Genomic DNA, 18,437 nt, shown 5'->3' with positions numbered 1-18,437 from the left:
GGAGGTGGTGTGATGTTTGCTAGTGGTGGGTCCCATTATTGTCAATGGGAATTCCCATTGATGTCATCCAAAGCCAGCGGGAAACCCATGGGCTTTGGGTGTGCTGCTGGCAGGACTGGAGAATCCTGCTGGCATGAACTGCCAGAGAATTCCAGCCGTTGTCTTTCGGATGAGGTGTTAAGCCAAGACCCCTCTTAAGTAGATGTAGAAATTTACGATAATTTTGGACAAGAGGCAGAAGAGTTATCCTCAATGTCCTGAGACAATATTTATCCCTCAACCATCACCACTAGAAATCTGGTCACTGCATATGCTCAATGCGCCCCAGCAGTGCACAAGCTGGCAGCTTCACTTTCTACAATAAAACTGTGGCTACACTTCAAAAGAACTTGAATGGCTGTCAAGTGCTTTGGCCTATTCAAACTCCTAATTATTGTGTGTGGATGTCCTGCAGTTTTGAAAAATAAAAGATAAATTTAAGTCTTTCTATTTTTTTATAGGGTGGAGATACGTGGGTCTATAAAAGCAGTATTGTTAGAGGAAAAGGCTATTAGCAAAATAACCTGCACTTATAGCATATAAGAGACACTCAAGAATTGCTGAATAAGCTTTTCCAACAGGCCAAGAAGTACTTGAGATAATGGGCCAACAAGTTGTGAATAACACTAGGGAAGTTCTTGATTAGGTCTTGCAAACTAGACATCTCCATAAAACCTAAACTAAAAAGTGGAAGGCTGACAAAATAAGGCATGTTATAGAACTGTACATAAAGTTCCACATGTTGAGATAGAATAAATAAGGTTCTATAACTGGATAGTATGGTGTTTGTTGTAGTAGTCACTTCAACTTGTTGAAATATGAGGCCATTTTTGAACATAAGGATTTTGCTTTGCAAATAAGTCTTCTCAATACCTATCAATGCTATGTATTCTTTTAAATATATTAAAATATACTCAGTGCACATCTTATTAGTTTGGTTTCTATAATGTCACTAACACATAAAAACTTTGCAAGATGTCTTAAAAAAGGTAAATGGAATTCAAAAATAAGAAATTGTGAAGGTGAACAAGACATTGGTTTGGCTACAGTATTAAGTGCAATTCTGGGAATCCCATTGAAATTGTGATGCAAGAATATGATATGGGATATAGCACAGCTATGGTAGAATGACACCAGGAATGACAGATTATTATGCACGTAGACTTTCTTTTGAAACTGAGAAGATTATTGTGGGTTGGGATGATGGGACCCAATAGAAGATTCCCAATTTTCAGAGACAAAAAAATGAAATATTGTGTCCCATCTGTTGGTGCATTTGTGACAATAGACTACAATCAAAATGTAAAATATTTTAGAGTAGCAAATATCTTTTAAAGAGGTTATGGGGGGACGCAATAGTTGAACCAATACTGCAAAGTCCTATGTTATACGTAGGCTGAGAGTTGGGATTGACCAAGTGTAACTCTTTATTCAGCTGGAAGCTCTTGCAATTGTGAAGGACAGTACATTTGCTAATTATAAGGGACCTATTAAGATTCAAAAGATTACCTAAATCAACTAAGGCTCCAGTGAACAATGGTGATGCTGCTCAGCAACTGGGTGAAATGAATGCTGATTTGAGGTCCATTCAGGCACTTTAGGTCCACTTTCTTAGTTGCAATTTGCACCAAAAATTTCCCATTTCTTTGCTGCTTTTTTTAATTTCAAAAACGAAGGCAAATAGAGGATTGCCATTGTGGTGGAAATAGCTGAAAATTCTAAGACCTACCCCCAAACACAAACTTCCTACTTTTGCGGGAGTAGGACTGGAATGGAGTTGGATTGGGTTTTGCTCATTAGTGTTTTATGGAGGCAGCTGGGCATATAAATCATCAGCTGCCTCCACAGAAGTGGAATTTCAGTCAGTCAAGTACGTGCATTGGACTGAATAAGAGCTGGTATGAACCTCGTCAATTTGTTTGAGTAGCCAGGATCACCCTTTAGACAGGGAAAGTACCACTTTGAGAGCTCCTTTGGGAGAGATAAGGGACCTTTAGGAGTGTAAGTTACCTTTTAGGGTTGGTAAAAGTAAATATGATTGCGCATAAAAATGCAAAAAAGTAATTGGAATTGCCAAAGTTCCAACAGGGCATGGTGACTCAGTGGTTAGCACTTTTGCCTCACAGCGCCAGCAACCTGGGTTCAATTCTACCTTGGGTGACTGTCGTTGTGGAGTTTGCATGTTCTCCCCATGTCTGCGTGGGTTTCCTCTGGGTGCTCTGATTTCCTCCCACAGTCCAAAGATGTACAGGTTTGGACGATTAGCCATGCTAAATTGTCTTTTAATGTCCCAAGATGTATGGGTTAGCAGGATTAGAGAGGTAAATGCACGAGTTTACGGGGATAGGGTGGGGGTGGGCCTGGATAAGATTCTCTGTCAGAGAGTTGGTGCAGACTCAATGGGCCGAATGGCCTCCAAAGTTTCCAAAGAACTGTCAAAGTTGTCAAAGAAAGGTAATGCTATCAAAGCTGTCAATGAATTGTCAAAGTGTCAAAAAAACTTTCAAATCTTATTGGAACTATCAAGGGATTTAGTTCTGCTTAGCTTTAAATTTGAAAAGAGCATGGAGCTAAATTTAAAAAAGTGCTTGATATTTCTGTTTTAAGCCTGAGGGCTTTTATTTTTGTGTTGCATTGACTGATTTTACAAGCTAACATTATCGCAGCAGGATGCCTGTTAAGTGAGTAATTTGATTGACAGTTCAAGACGCTATGCAACAGAAATGTTTATTTTCATACGAGATTAGTTGGAGGAATTTCCAGGTACTTAGTATTTTTCTATCAATGAGAATGTTGTTTTGATTAAAATAGTGATTTCATTAATATCCATAACTTTATTTTAGGTCAGCATAAGACCTGAGGTCACAGTGGGTAGTGAGTGAACTGGCATGGAAGGGGTAATGTGAAAGAGTGGTGGATGGGAGGCATGGATTGGCATGAATTGGTACTAAATTCCCATAGGAGCTACAAAGGGCCACAAGGTGGCAAAGGTTGTATGAGGATAGGTGGGGAGTATATGTTGGCATAGTTGAGGCATGGAGAGTTTGTGGGGAGTGAGGGCAGTTTTTTGTTTTAATCATTTTTAAAATTAAATTCAACGAGCCCTGGAGTACAAAGACAGACTTTTCCACCTAGCCCACCTCCACACTCAGCAACCTCCATATTCATTTCAAGGACAGCAGGCCTGTCTTCTAATGCATTTGGCCCATCGAAATAAAAATAGGAATTGCAGACTACCATTTTAGAGGTTCGGTTCACAGAGCTGTGAATTCTCTACCTCTGTGCTCCTGGCCCAGGAGCAAACACTTGGGTCTAAGTAATTTTAATGGTCAAGTTGGGCTCCTCTCTCAGCTATGCATCATTTATTTAAAATTAAATTGTTCATAGGTCTAGAATACTGGAGATTCTTGATAAAAATTGCTTCTCTTTGTGATGAGTATATTTTCAGCTGTATTAATTAAAATGCGGCAGGTTATGATTCTTAAATGTACCATAGATCATTATTAAATACAAAATGTTTTTAAAATAAAATTGTATTCCAAAATGCTGCACAATTATGCTTGTTTATAGAATTATTTGCAAATGAATTTGAACAGAAACTTGAACAAATACAAACACTTTTGAAAGCTAGCATTATTCTGTGCACAGTTTGGACTCAGATCACCAAATGCACTCAAAGCCGAATCTCTTGGTACTCTTCTCTTAGAATCATAGAAACCCTACAGCACAGGAAGAAGTCATTTGGCCCATCAAGCCTGCACTGACCACAATCCTACCCAGGCCCTCTTCCTCTTCATCTGGGCCACCTCCTCCAGATTCTCCTATCTCATTTTCACTACTACCACTGGCAGCAAGAATGGAGAATTTGGTGCTCAGCCAAAACTCCATTCATTGCAGCAGGACCAGAGAATTCCAACTGCAGGAGAGGTCAGAGAATTCCAGCCATAATCAAGAATAAGCCTATATCTAGTTGGGCAAACTTGGGGACAAATACTTGGCCTTAAAAGCAAAGCATTCACAATTTTTATTTTCCGTCATGGATGGTCAAGTCTTTAGTATGTAGAACTGGAATGAGTGATGACAAATATCCCAATTTCACCCTTGTAACTTTTTTCATTTTCTCTCTTCTCCTTCAGGACATGGATGTGGAGAACAGCCCAACTTTAGTGATAACATTCCACACCAACTAAATCACTGTCCCGAAATTGAAATAGAGGCCTTCCTAGTTTACTTGGCTTTGTGCCAGTTTGGGTGATGTACTTATCTGTTCAACAATCAGAGGGTTGGTGCAGATTCAATGGGCCGAATGGCCTCCTTCTGCACTGTAGGATTTTATGATTCTGTGAATGGCATTACATGATTTATTCTACTTGACCCATATCCTTCAACAACTTGCACCAATATAAAAAATACTTTGCAGTTGTGAAGATAACCAGACATTGACTAATTGCTAGAGAAGAATGAGGGTTAGTAACCTAAGGCAGGTTTAAATATGTAAGCTTTAACATGCCTTGCAGGAAGAGAGTGAAGTAACATAACAGGAAGTTTTAGGGAGCACAAATAAAAGCTGGAAACACTCAGTGAGTAAGATAGCAACTGTGCAGAGAGCTAGAGACTTATCTATTCAGGCCAATGGCAGCATGGTGGCACATTAGTTAGCATTGCTGCCTCACACTCCAGGGACCTGAGTTCAATTCCGGCCTTGGATAACTGTCCGTATGAAGTTTGCATGTTCTCCCCATGTCCACATTTCCTCCCTGTCTTCCAGTTTCATCCCACAGTCCAAAGGTATGTGGGATAGGTTGACTGGCCATGATAAATTGCCCCTTAGTGTCAGGAGATTAGCAGGGTAAATATGCGGGGTTACAGGGATAGGACCTGGGTGGGATTGCAGTTGGTGCAGGGTCAGTGGGCCAAAAGATCTCCTTCTGCACTGTAGATTCTATGATCACAACATAAATGTTCTTTGCTTCAAAGTGCACAGGTCAATCAGCTGAAGGATTTGCTACTACAGAGAGGAAAGGGTGCAGGGTAAGAAGACCACATGGGAATATGCATGTAGATGCATAGGTATATGTAGGAATATGCAGCAAATGGAGGAAGGGAGCAGACTATGAAGAGATATGTAGGCAAGCCCAAAGATTTTGTAGTTTAGGGAAGCTAAAGAAAACTGTTGCCTAGGATTGGAGACCAAACAGGGGAACCTACAAAGACAGAATGGCAGGTTTTAGTTCAGTTAGTGATTATGATCGAAGATAAATGGAGCAGTTTCAGTCTCTCTCCAGCCAGACATAGTAGCAGATTGCTGAAGGAAATAAGTCAAAGAATCTTAGAAGAGTTGCTCTAAAGTTAAAGTAACTGTGAAAGTCAACTGAGTTCTATATCATAAGGGAGATAACAAGTTGTCAGCAGTCTACTGGGAGTAGGAACTGCAGGGAACCTAATGAAAGACACTTAAGTCTAGGAAGAAGAACAGGAATCTGGAACAGATCTTGTTCAGTAAAGTTAAAAGTGAGGGGCTGAGGGAGCCTCCAATTTTATAGTGAGAAAGCTGCAGGAAGCAGACTTTAAGTTAAATTGGTCTATGAAGCAATGATGTTCTAATGGTATGGCTGAATATCTGAGATGCCGTGTGGAAGGCAAAAATGAGCCAGTAAAACCATGTGATAGCTAAGAAATCAGGATTGCGTCCAATTTCTTGGCTCTTGTGACCTTTCTGCAGGCTGGCTGCTGAATTAAGCCCCATCCACTGCCTGCAGCTGCTAGAAACTGTCTAGCTCATATTTTCAATGCCTAAGTCCATAAGACCGGGTGTGAAAACTTTCCCATTATCACCCTCCACCCACCCCATCCCCATAACTCCATGCATTTAGCATGGCCAATCCAACTAACCTGCACATCTTTGGACTATGGGGTGAAACCAGAGCACCTTGAGCAAAGCCATGCAGACATGGGGAGAACATTCAGGCTCCACACAGTCACCCTGAACTCAGGTCCCTGGCTAGCTGGACATTTAGAATCATTCTCGTAAAATTCTACCCTGTCACTCAGTTTAATAGCTGCTTTCCACATTACTAAAGAAAAAGTAAAAGTTACATTAACACTGCAATGAAGTCACTGTGAAAATGATATTGGCATTGAAGAACTTGAGAATGACTCCAATGCCAGAGATAAAGGAACAATCAGGGTTAGGTAATGATGTCAGCAGGTGATGTTTTTAGTTTGTAGAACTGAAATGAATGAGGACAAATATCCCAATTCCAAATGTAACATGGCTATCTGCAATAATAACGTATCTAACCATTACCTCTTGGCATTCAATCACAATACCGTCACTGAATCCCCTGCTATCAATTTCCTGGGGGGTTACCATTGACTAGAAACTGAGCCGGACTAGCACAAAGAAATACTGTGGCTACTCACCTCTTGTCTCTCCAAAGTCTGTTCACCATTTGCAAGGTACAATTCAGGAGTGTGATGGAATACTCTTCACTTGCCTGGATGAATGCAGCTCCAACAACACTACCCAGGACAAAGCAGCCCACTTAATTGACACCCCTTCCACTCTGCTTCACCCACAAAAAGTGACAGCAGTGTGTACCATCTACAAAATGTATTGCGGGAACTTATCAAAGTTCCTGAGGCAAGACCTTACCAACCCACAATCACTACCATAGAATCCCTTCAATGCAGAAGGACGCTATTCAGCCATCAAATTGCAATGACCCAGCATCTTACCCAGGACAACAACCTCTCAATGTTCTGCCCACCCTATCCCCATGACCCCATGCACTTAGCATGGCCAATCCAATTAACCTGCCTATCTTTGGGCTATGGGAGGAAACTGAAGCACCTGGAGCAAAGCCATGCAGACATGGGAAGAATGTTCAGACTCCACACAGTCACCCAAGGCCGGAACTGAACTCAGGTTTGTGATGTTTTAAGTAGCAGTACTAACCGCTTAGCCACCATGCCACCCTAAAATAATTTTGAGCCTGATACCATGTTCAGCTAATATTCAATAGTAAATATGAATTATAGAATTTCCCTCATTCTGAGATTTGATAATTGTAATCCCAAGGATACTGATAGTTTGAAGAACATAAGAGCTAGAAGTAGGAGTAGGCTCCTCAGGTCTGCTCTGTCATTCAATAACATAATGGCTGATCTTTTCAGGGACTCAGCTCCACTTACCTGCCTGCTCACCATAATCTTTAATTCCTTTACTGTTCAAAAATCTATCTTTGCCCTAAAAACATTCAACAAGATAATCTCAACTGCTTCACTGGGCAGGGAATTCCACAGATACGCAATCCTGTGGATGAGGAAATTCATCCTCAACTCAGTTCTAAATTTGTTCCCCATTATTTTGATGCTATGCCCCCTAATTCTGGTTTCACCTGCCAATGGAAAAAATCTTCCTGCTTCTATCTCATCTATTCTCTTCATAATCTCATATGTTTCGAGAAGACCTCATTCTTCTAAATTCCAATGAGTACAGTCCCAGTCTACTAAATGTCTCCACATAAGTCAATCCTCTCAACTCTGAAATCAACCTAGTGCATCTTCTCTGTACCCCCTCCAGTGCCAGTGTGTCCCTTCTCGAGTAAAGAGACCAAAACTGTACACACTACTCCAGGTGTAGCCATACCAGCACCTTATACAGCTGCAACATAACCTCCCTGTTTTTAATCCATCCCTCTAGCAAGGAAGGCCAAATTCCATTTGTCTTCTTAAATACCTACTGCACCTGCAAACCAACTTTTTGTGATTCATGAACAAGGACACCCAGGTCCCTCAGCACAGCAACATGCTACAATTGTTTACCATTTAAATAATAGTCCATTTTGCTGTTAGTCCTACCAAAATGGATGATCTTACATTTACCAAATTGTATTCCATCTGCCAGACCCTTGACCACTCACTTAAGCTATCTATATCGCTTTACAGATATTCAGTGTCCTCTGCACACTTTGTTTCACTACTCATCTTAGTGCCATCTGTAAACTTTGACACATTAGACTTGGTCCCCTACTCCAAATTATCTATGTAAATTGTAAACAACTGCAGTCCCAACACTGATCCCTGAGGCATATCATTAGTCACTGATTGCCAAACAGAAAAACACCCATTTATTCCCACTCTTTGTTTCTGTTAGTTAATCAACCTTCTATCCATGCTAACAAATTACCTGTAATAACGTGCGCCTTTATTTTATGGAGCAGCCTTTTGTGCAGCACCTTGTTGAATGCCTTCTGGAAATCCAGATGTACCATATCCACCGTTTCCCCATTGTCCACTGTGTTCATAATTTCCTCAAAGAATTCTATTAAATTAGTTAAACATGACCTGCCTTTCATGAACTCATGCTGTGTCTTCCCAGTAGGATAATTTCTATTCAGATGTCTTGCTATTTCTTCTTTGATGATAGATTCAAGCATTTTCCCCACTACAGAAGTTAAGCTAACTGGCCTATAGTTATACGCCTTGTGTTTATCTCCTCTTGTAAACAGTGGTGTGACATTTGCTGTTTTCCAATTTACTGGAACTGCCACAGAGTCCAGCAAATTTTGGTAACTTATCACGAGTGCATTTGCTATTTCCTTGCCAGCTCTTTTCGTTCCCTGGGATGCATTCCATCAGGATCAGGAGACTTGTCTATCTTTAGCCCCCATTAGCTTACCTAACACTGCTTCTTTAGGTGATAATGATCATTTCTAGGTCCTCACCTACTATAGCCTTCTTGTCATCAACTGTGAAGACCAACAGAAAATACCTGTTAATGCCTTGGCCATTTCTTCATTTCCCGTTATTAAATTTGCCTTCTAATCCTCTAAAGGACCAATGTTTATCCTAATTACTCTTTTTCTTTTTATATATTTATAGAAACTTTTGTTATCTGTTTTTATACTCTGAGTTAGTTTACTCTCATAATGTATCTTACTTTTCTTTAGTTTTTTGTGTTGCTTTGTGTTGACCTTTAAAGATTTCCCAATCCTCTAGTTTCCCACTAGTCTTTGCCAGTTTGTACGCATTTTCTTTCAACCTGACACCCTCCTTTATTTCCTTAGATTTTCATGCCTTTCTCTACAGTCCTTCCTTATCACTGGTATATACTTTTGCCAAGCACTTTGAAAAAAAAATCACTTTGAAGGTCCTCCACTGTTTCTCAATTGTCCCACCACAAAGTTTTTGCTCCCAGTCAACCTTAGCCAACTCTTCCCTCATCTCATTAGAGTCTCCTTTGTTTAAGCATCAGACACTGGTATTGGATTTTACCTTCTCATGCTCCATCTGTATTTTAAATTCAATCATACTATGATCGCTCCTTCCGAGAAGATCCCTAACTGAGATCATTAATGATTCCTGTCTCTTTACACAGGATCAGATTTTGGATAGCTTGTTACCTCATTGGTTTCATTACACGCTGTTGAGGAAACTATTGCCGATAGATTCTATGAACTCCTCTTCAAGGCTGCCTTGGCTGATCTGATTTGACCGATCGACATGTAGATTAAAGTCCTCCATGATAATTGCCATAACATTTTTACATGCATCAGTTATTTCCTCATTTATTGCTCTCCCACCATGATGTCATTATTTGGCAGCCTATAGACGACACCCATCAGTGCCATTTTCTCCTTACTATTTCTAATTTCCACCCAATGGATTCGACACTTTTCTCCACAGAACACATATCATCTCTTACTACTTGTAATTCTGTCTTGTAATTCTGTCCTGTAATACTGTGTTAACTTCATTCCTACATTTCCCAGCACATTTTCTGTCATGGTCCCTTCTCACCTAAGAATGCGCCCCAGAGCTCTATCCTTGTCTGCTTTCCCTTCTTTATCTACATGCTGTCCCTTGGAAATATCATCCATAGGCACCTACTGAACTTTCACACACATGCTGTTGATATCAATGTTTCTTTTTGACATACTTTTGATTCTTTAACCATTTTTGTGCTTAGCTGATGTTTAGTTGCCATCAGAGTGAGAACTGCTTTAACTCTTCATTGGCAGGACTGAAGTCATCCTCCTCTTCTGCTTTTAGATCTGATGCAATCCACCTCCCAAGCTGCCTACTCAAGATAAGGTTAATGTTGTGGAGTGCCAGTTTTCTGTTTGATTTTGTGCTGAGCTTTAAACTCCACATCCTAGCCATCACCACGATTACCTTTATTTGTTCTTGAAATTATTTATGTGTTGTGGGCAATATGGACTATCCCCAGTTGCCCTTGAGAAGGTGATGGTGATTCTTGAACTGCTGCAGTCCACTTGGTGTAGGTATACCCACAGTGCTATTCCGGATGGGAGTTCCAGGATTTTGAGCCAGTGACAGTGAAGGAATGATGATGTATTTCCAGGTCAGAAAAGTGAATGACTTGAAGGGGAACCTTCAGATAGTGGTGTTCCCATGTGTCTGTTGCCCTTGTCCTTCTAGATGGTCATAGAAAAGGAAATATGTTGGAACAATAAGGGGAACAAGACGAGATGAAACCTAGCAATGAGAATCATGTCACCATAAATGTTCAGGGAATGCACAGTGGACACATAATATGAGGTAATGGTTGGGGTAACAGCAATAGTAGGGAATATGGAGGAAACCAAATAAATTACTTTGCAGAGGGAGACAGATATGCTCAGCACTGAGACAAGGGAATGATGCAGTTTGGAATGCAACATTAGAAGAGGCATGATCTGAATCATAATTGATATGGCGAAAAACGGCAAGAGTAAAACAGAGGGAAGCCACTGGCCTGACCAGATAGAACTCAAACAGGAGGCTGGAGAAATAGATAAATGGACAAGTAGCAGCAAGTGGGTTGGGGTATGAAGCATTAACGATTGAAATCAAGAGTAACTAATAGCTGATACTCTGTACCTGCAATGTCGCAGTAAACTGTTTGGTCATAGATCTTTGCTTCTTTAGGTCTGCAGATTACATTTATTTCAGCTGTGGAATTGGGCCAAATCTCTCCTTCCTAAAGCACAACCAAAAACATAATCAGTTAAAAATAACAAAACCAGTTAAATATAACAGTAATCTTCAATATCATAGATAACATGAGTGTTTACTGATCTCGTGTCTACCGTATTCTCTTACCAGGCAACACCATGAGATAGAACAATAGAGTCTGAATTCAGCACAAATCATACTGTGGTGACAGAAAGGGATAAAGGCCAGTGAAGTCTCAACTCAGCATATTTACCCAAGGATGATTTAATGTAATTTAATTTGAACTGAACTGTTAGGAGCTGAGAATGTTTCCTCATGTTAAACATTGGTGTAATTTAACTTTTATTGTTTATGCTGCATGTCAAACTTGAGGCCCAGTCAAACAAATTGCATTTGATCTCCACAGTGTAAATAAAGTCAGAAAATATCCTTCATCTGTGAAGACAAATCCACATCAATACAATACTAATTTTTTGATATATTACATAAATCAATGTGACATTTCTACTCCCACACCAGATATTGCTGCAAGTCAGAAAACATGGGGAAAAATCAATTTTCTTTACTCTGTTATTTGTTATAACTTTCACAACATCTTAGAGCAGCAAAATTATTAAATTCCCAAATACTCATTGATAAATTATGTCATGATTCAATAGCAATGGATGTTCCATTGTTTCTCAAGTGTTCAGTTGTAATATTTAGCTGCTAACTTCACTTGACATTTTAAGTCCACTGGCTATATGTAGAAAGAAATAAGAAATTTTTCAGAGATCTATAATTAATAAGGCTGAACTTACACAAAACTGGAAGGATCCAGGCATTGGCCAAAATGGTATCAGAGCCCCAATCATGGAAGACATACCACTGAATCCAGCACCCATAATTTAACCCGGAATTGGGGTGGAGACAGATTGTACTTTACATATTCATGAATCATGAAGGCAGCTGCAGATAGAAAACTTCAGCCATCTTCAAAATATATCAAAGAATAGATCATGCTTCAGCAGTCTTTCAAATAGATCAAAAAATAGATTGTGCAAGAAACAATACTTTTCACTGCATGTTAATACGTGTGACAATAATAAATCAAATCAAATGAAAACAAAGAACAGTACAAGCACAGGAACAGGCCCTTCGGTCCACTAAGTCTGCACCAACACTGACACCTCTCTAATCTAATATTTTCTTGACTCTACGTGGTCCATATCCTTCTTTTCCCTGCCGATTCATACATCTATCTAGATGCCCCTTGAACGTTGTTTTAGAATCTGCTTCCACCAGCTCCTCCGGCAGCACATTCACCATCCTCTGTGTGAAAAACTTGCTCCTTACCTTCAAAATTTTCCTCCTCTCACTTCCAACCTGCTGTATCCTCTGACCATCCTTTTTACTATCCGCTACTCGCCCAATTTTTGTATCAACTGCAAATTTACTAGTCAAATCACCTACATTTTCCTCCAAATCATTTATATATGTATTGCAAACCACAGAGGCCCCAGCACTGATCCTTATGGAACACTGCTTGTCGCAGACGTCCAGTTAGAAAAGTACCCTTCCACTGCTACTCTCTGATTTCTATGCCCAGACCAGTTTTGTATCCATTTTACCAGCATACATCAGGTCCCATATGATTTCACCTTCTGTATCAGCCTGCCATGAGAAATCTTATCAAAGGCTTTACTGATGTCCATGTATACAACATCCACTGTCTCGCCCTAGTCAATTTTCCTTGTCATTAACTCAAATAACTCAATCAGGCTTGTGAGACACAACCTCCCCTTCACAAAATAATGCTATTGTCAATAAGCCTATTCTCTTCCAGATGTGAATACATCCTGTCCCTAAGAATCTTCTCCAATAATTTCCCCACTCCTGATATAAAGCTCACAGACCTGTAACTCCCCAAATTGTCTCTTCTGCCCTTCTTAAACAGAGGAACAGTGTTAGCTACTCTCCAGTCCTGTGGTATATCATCCGTGGCTAAAGAGGACACAAAGATTCTGGCCAAGACCTCAGCAATTTCTTCCCTCACCTCTCTCGTTATTCTGGAATAGACCTTATCTGGCCCTGGGGACTTGACCCCTTAATGTTTTTCAAAACCTCCCTTTGTGTCTCATCATGTTTTTGAAAGTCAACATTCTCCGCTCTACACTCACCATCCACTGCATCCTTTTACTTTATGAATACTGATGCAAAGTACTCATTTAGGACCTCACCCACCTCATCTGGCTCCACACACAAATTCCCTCCACCGTCCTTGAATAGACCTACACTTTCCTTAGATTCCCTCTTCCTCCTTACACATGCATAAAAAGCCTCAGGATTCTCCTTATTCCTGCCTGTCAAGGACATTTCATGGCCCCTTTTTGCCTTCCTAAGTCCCTGATTAAGCTTGTTCTTTCTTGCAATCTTTGTATTTCTTAACAGCCTTATTTCCTTAATTTCCTGAAATTTATCAATGCCTCCTTTTTTTCCACTAAGGTCACAATCTCTCGTCTAGGGTTCCTGAATCTTGCCATCTTTATCCTTCAATTTTACAGGGACATACTTGTTCTGAATTGTTTACAATTGACTTTTAAAAGACTCCCACATATCTGATATGGATTTACTCTCAAACAGCCACTCCCCGGTCTACATTCCCTAGCCCCTGCCTAATACTGTCATAGTATTCTCCCAGTTTAGTACTTTTGCTTTGGGACTACTTCTACCCTTTTCTACAAGTATCTTGAAACTTACAGAATTGTGATCATTGTTCCAAAAATGGTCCCCCGCTGACATATCAATCACCTGTCTGGATTTGTATCCCAGAACCAGATCTAAGATAGCACCTTCCCAAGTTGGACTATCTACATATTGCCTCAAGAAGCACTCTTGGAGACACTGGGGGGGAAATTGGGGAGGCATGGTAGCATAGTGGTTAGCAGTGCTACTTCACAGCTCCAGGGACCTGGATTTGATTCCCGGCTTCGGTCACTGTCTGTGTGGAGTTTGCACATTCTCCTCATGTCAGCGTGCGTTTCCTCTGGGTGCTCCAGTTTCCTCCCACAGTCCAAAGATGTGCGGATTAGGTTGATTGGCCATGCTAAAATTGCCCTTAGAGTCCTGAGATGCATAGGTTAGAGGGGTTAGTGGGTAAAACATGTAGGAATATGGGGGTAGGGCCTGGGTGGGATTGTGGTCGGTGCAGATTCAATGGGCCAAGTGGCCTCTTTCTGCATTGTAGGGTTTCTATGCTTCTATTAACAAACTCTGCCTCACTCAAGCCCCTAGCACTAAAGGAATCCCAGTCCATGTTGGGGAAGTTAAAATCGCTTATCACAACAACCCAGTTGTCTTTACATCTGCCCATAATCTGCCAACATATCAGTTCATCCATTTCACATTGGCTATTGGGAAGTCTGTAGTACAACCCCAACAATGTGATTGCACCAATCCTGCTCCTCAGTTCTATCCATATGGCCTCACTGTATGACCCCACCAAGATGTCCTCCCTCTGTACAGCTATGACATTCTCCATATTCAGTAAAACAACAAACCCATCTCTTTTATCACCCTCTCTATCTCACCTGAAGCATCTAAATCCTGGAATGTTTAGCTGTCAGTCCTGCCTTTCTTTCATCAAAGTCTCTGTAATTGCCACAGCATCATAAGTTCATCATTTAAGTTCATCCACCTTACCTATCATACTCCTTGTATAAAAGCAAACACTCCTCAGACCATCTATCCTGTCATGTTTTGTAACTTTCCCTGTTTTATTTTTCTTAGCCTTACTGGATCCATTCACTGAGTTCTCCACAGTCTCTGTACTGTGGCCCTTTCTGATTTTTGTCTTTGGTTTCTTTGCCTTCCGCTTTTCCCCTTACTGTCTTTAGTTTCTGTCCCCATTTCACTTCCCTCTGACTTCCTGCATCGGGTCCCATCCCCCTGCCACATCAAGTTTACTGGGATTGCCAAAACAAAGCCTGTGCACTTAAGACATTTGAGGAAAAGCTGCATGAGTTATTTGGTGAGGTACGGTACCCTTCTGCAAACAGGGAGGCAATTTTGAGCCCACAGTCTCTGTCTGTGGGAATGCTAGCACATGCTCAAAATCTGGAAAGCGCAATTTGCACCGGTGAGTTTCCAAGTTCCAATCTTACCCCTCCCTCATCAGTGGAGTGGCTGGAAACACATCTCGGGGCAACATAAAGCTTGTTTTAATACATTAGCACCCACTCCAGGACTTCCCTCCTCTCTCACTGGATAGTCAGCAGGCACAGGTGTGATATCATGCTGATGCCATTTATAACAACTCTACATAAGCATGAACATTCACCTTCAAAGGGGGGGTTTCAGAGACAAACACTCAGGCAGCCAGCATCCTCCAGGGTGTTCGCTAAGCAGCAGGCAGGCACCAGAGAAAACGCAAAGGACACAGATAAGTGGGGCTAATGGTCATATAATCGCCATATCAGAGGAAGGGGTCCATAGGGGTCACTTGCAGGCCTTTCCTCTCCTTAATGTCAGGCCATCCTTGCTTTAAAGGGTTGTGAAGAGTCGTATGCTGGCAGCACGTTTCATGTCCTCCTTCCTGTCCTCCTGTCCATATCATAGCTGAGGGAGTGTCCTTCCTTAGTGGGAGCTGGCCAGCAGAAGGAAGGACTTGAAATTAAGCGAATCAGCAGTAGGGACGAATGTGAGATGCCTGGTGGGATCCCATGAGACGGCAGGCTGTCAGGGCGCACTAGGGGAATCAGAAATGAACTGCGTCTCCATTCATGTGGCCTGAAGGGCCTCATCCTCAGGAAGGATGACTGCAGTGTCATTGGAACCCACACTCAGACAGCAATGCTGCCCAGAAGTCCCAAACCAATTGTCAGGAGTACTTGTGTGCAACGGTAGATCTCAATGGGTCATGGAAACTGCTCAGCTCTACATCTCTGGGATGCCCTGGGAGAAACAGGGTGTCCTCTAGGAATGCACTGGATATGCTAATTGCTGGGTTTGCACAATTCAGCTATGCCTCACCTACCACCAGAAAATGACATTTGGCTGAATATCTACCCCAGCCTCCCCCTCACCACTGATTATGCTAATTAATGTCGTGCAGCCAAAAAGCACTGCCATTTAGTAGAGGCTAACTGTTAACCCTTTGCAAGCCAATGTCCCAGACATGGAGCTGAACATCACACAAGTAACACTGATGTGCCCCTCTATGCAAGGCATGATGGTGATGTCAATCATCATGCAGCCCAATCAAGGTCATGATGCCATGCATCTGCGTGGCCCCCTGTCTGGATTCAAAACACTAGTCACTTGCAGCTATTCACTCGACTGTCCTCTTACATGACGGTAGGTTTCTTTGGGGGCTGGGTGAATGTGACCATTTGGTGCCATTGAGACCCTGGTGAGTCCATGCACAGCATCCTGCTGGAGTTGACAGGGACCAATATGGAGATGTGACTATAGTGTCTGAGTGGAGGGTGTGAGGGATGACTTGGAGGCACCTCAATATGCTGCCATTGGGTGGTAGTCCCAAAGGAATTGAGAGGAGGGTTGGGAGTCTCTCATCAACCCTTATTGCTCACAGTGGTTTTCTCCTCTTTACAGTGCATGGTCTGAAAGATCATGGAGTCTGTCAATTTGGTTATCCTACTTAATGGCAGAGACACCAACGGGCCACGGCCAATGCCCTGCAGAGGATGGAGAGGCTGGGCCTGTTGTTGTTCCAGGAGCAGTAGGTACTAGCTGAGGGTTTTCCGACATTGATCATGTACCTGTGGATGTCAGGCATGCAGTAGTGTAGAAGGCTGCATCTGTCCTAGGGGGTGGTGGACCACCTCTGCCACACCCTGCTAGAGCTGGCATCACATGGAAGAGGAGGATGCCTACTGCCTGTGGCCTTTAAACTCCACAGCTGCTCTGAATCTCTATGCAAGTGTCTCATTCCAGTGCAGCACAGACAACCAATGTTGGCATCTCCCAGTCGGCCATACACAATACATCCAGGAGGTTAGATGCTCTTTATGCAAGAGTTCATATGCATATCAACTTGGGCTGGGACCAGGTGAGTCAAGATGCCAGGAACATGGGCTTTGCCACCTTAGCAGGTTGAGCCCAGACCCACATAGCCCTGCATGCCCTAAAGTGCTACACAGCGCCATTCATGAACTGCAGGGAATACATCCCTTAATGCGCAGCTCATCGGTGCCCACACAGTACACTTCATGTGTGCCCATTTCCCAGGGAGCATCCATGACAGCTACAACTTGGGCCGCTCTCAGATCCCAGCTGTCTTTGAGAGAGATCAGTGGCTGGAAGAATGATTGCTCATGGACAAAGGGTACACACTTATGAGGTGACTGATGATGCCAGTGAGGCCACAAACACTAGTGAAGACTCGTTGCAATGAAATTCTCATTTCAACCCACATGCTGGTCGAGCAGGCCTGCTGAAGATGCGGTTCAGGTGCCCAGACAGGTGGGGGATAGCCCTACAATATATCCCCAGATGCTCTCCGGCATCACTGTGCTCTCCACAACTTGACGCTGCAGAGAGGATACAACCTGGACCTGGAGGAGATGGAGGAGCACCACATTGCCTCAGGTGAGGGGGATAGTGGTGAGGGTGACCACGTAGAGAAGGAGGTGGAAGAAGCCTAGCCAATGGTTCACATGTTAGAGATGGCCTCACTATGTTTCACTTGAGGGACTAGCAGGATTCGGGAACAAAGAAATCTCCCACCATGGGGACTGACATAAAACCAGTTATGTGGTACCAGCAGTGTGGTCCCATGCTGTTGTCAGTCGTCATGGGCAGGACCATTGGCTGGTGGCTGCGGGAGAATAATGATGACGCATTGAGAAAAGAGCTATGCTCCTCTCAGCCTCAGCAATTTGTTTGACTCCTGCCTGACAGAGAGCTTAATGTGTCCTGCCATCAAATGGGACGTGCAGTGTTAGCTACTACAGACCCCAACCACATCTGGAGTCCTAATGTTCACATCCATCTTACAGTTGAGGTGGAGGGCATGACAGTACCTCGACAGCCCTTAGCATTGTGTTCACTAAAGAACACTGTTAGACGTGAGAGGGGTCAGCTTTGATGGAGATGGGCAAGAGGGTGCATCCTTCCATGCATTGGGGTTGGAGAATGGACTCTGGTGGGGGGAGGGGGTTAAAACTGCCCCTCTGGACACTTTTGTATTTCTCCCCTCTCACCTTAAACCTATGCCCTCTAGTTTTAGACCCCCCTATCTTTGGGAAAAGATATTGATTGTCTAGCTGATCTATGCCCCTCATTATGTTATAGAGCTCTATAAGGTCACCCCTCAACCTTTTACAGTCCAGAGAAAAAAGTCCCAGCCTATCCAGCCTCTCCGTAAAACTCAAACCAACACGTCCCAGTAGCATCCCAGCAAATCTTTTCTGCACTCTTTCTGGTTTAATAATATC

At 42.4% G+C, this 18,437-nt stretch overlaps 1 protein-coding gene across 1 annotated transcript in view; it reads right to left on the bottom strand.

Annotated features, from left to right (window-relative positions):
• The window catches only part of hydin (HYDIN axonemal central pair apparatus protein), a 1,114,396-nt gene that overhangs the window by 843,191 nt on the left and 252,768 nt on the right, over positions 1–18,437 (bottom strand). The window contains exon 10 of the mRNA XM_080187991.1: positions 10,927–11,026. Coding sequence (XP_080044117.1) covers positions 10,927–11,026 — 100 coding nt within the window. The remainder of the gene's footprint in view (positions 1–10,926; positions 11,027–18,437) is intronic.

This window comes from Carcharhinus amblyrhynchos, chromosome 4 (assembly GCF_965287045.1).
Source record: "Carcharhinus amblyrhynchos chromosome 4, sCarAmb.v2.hapA, whole genome shotgun sequence".
NCBI lineage: Eukaryota > Metazoa > Chordata > Chondrichthyes > Carcharhiniformes > Carcharhinidae > Carcharhinus > Carcharhinus amblyrhynchos.
Note: the sequence above shows the minus strand (reverse complement) of the source record. Positions and strands in the feature narration are given on the sequence as shown.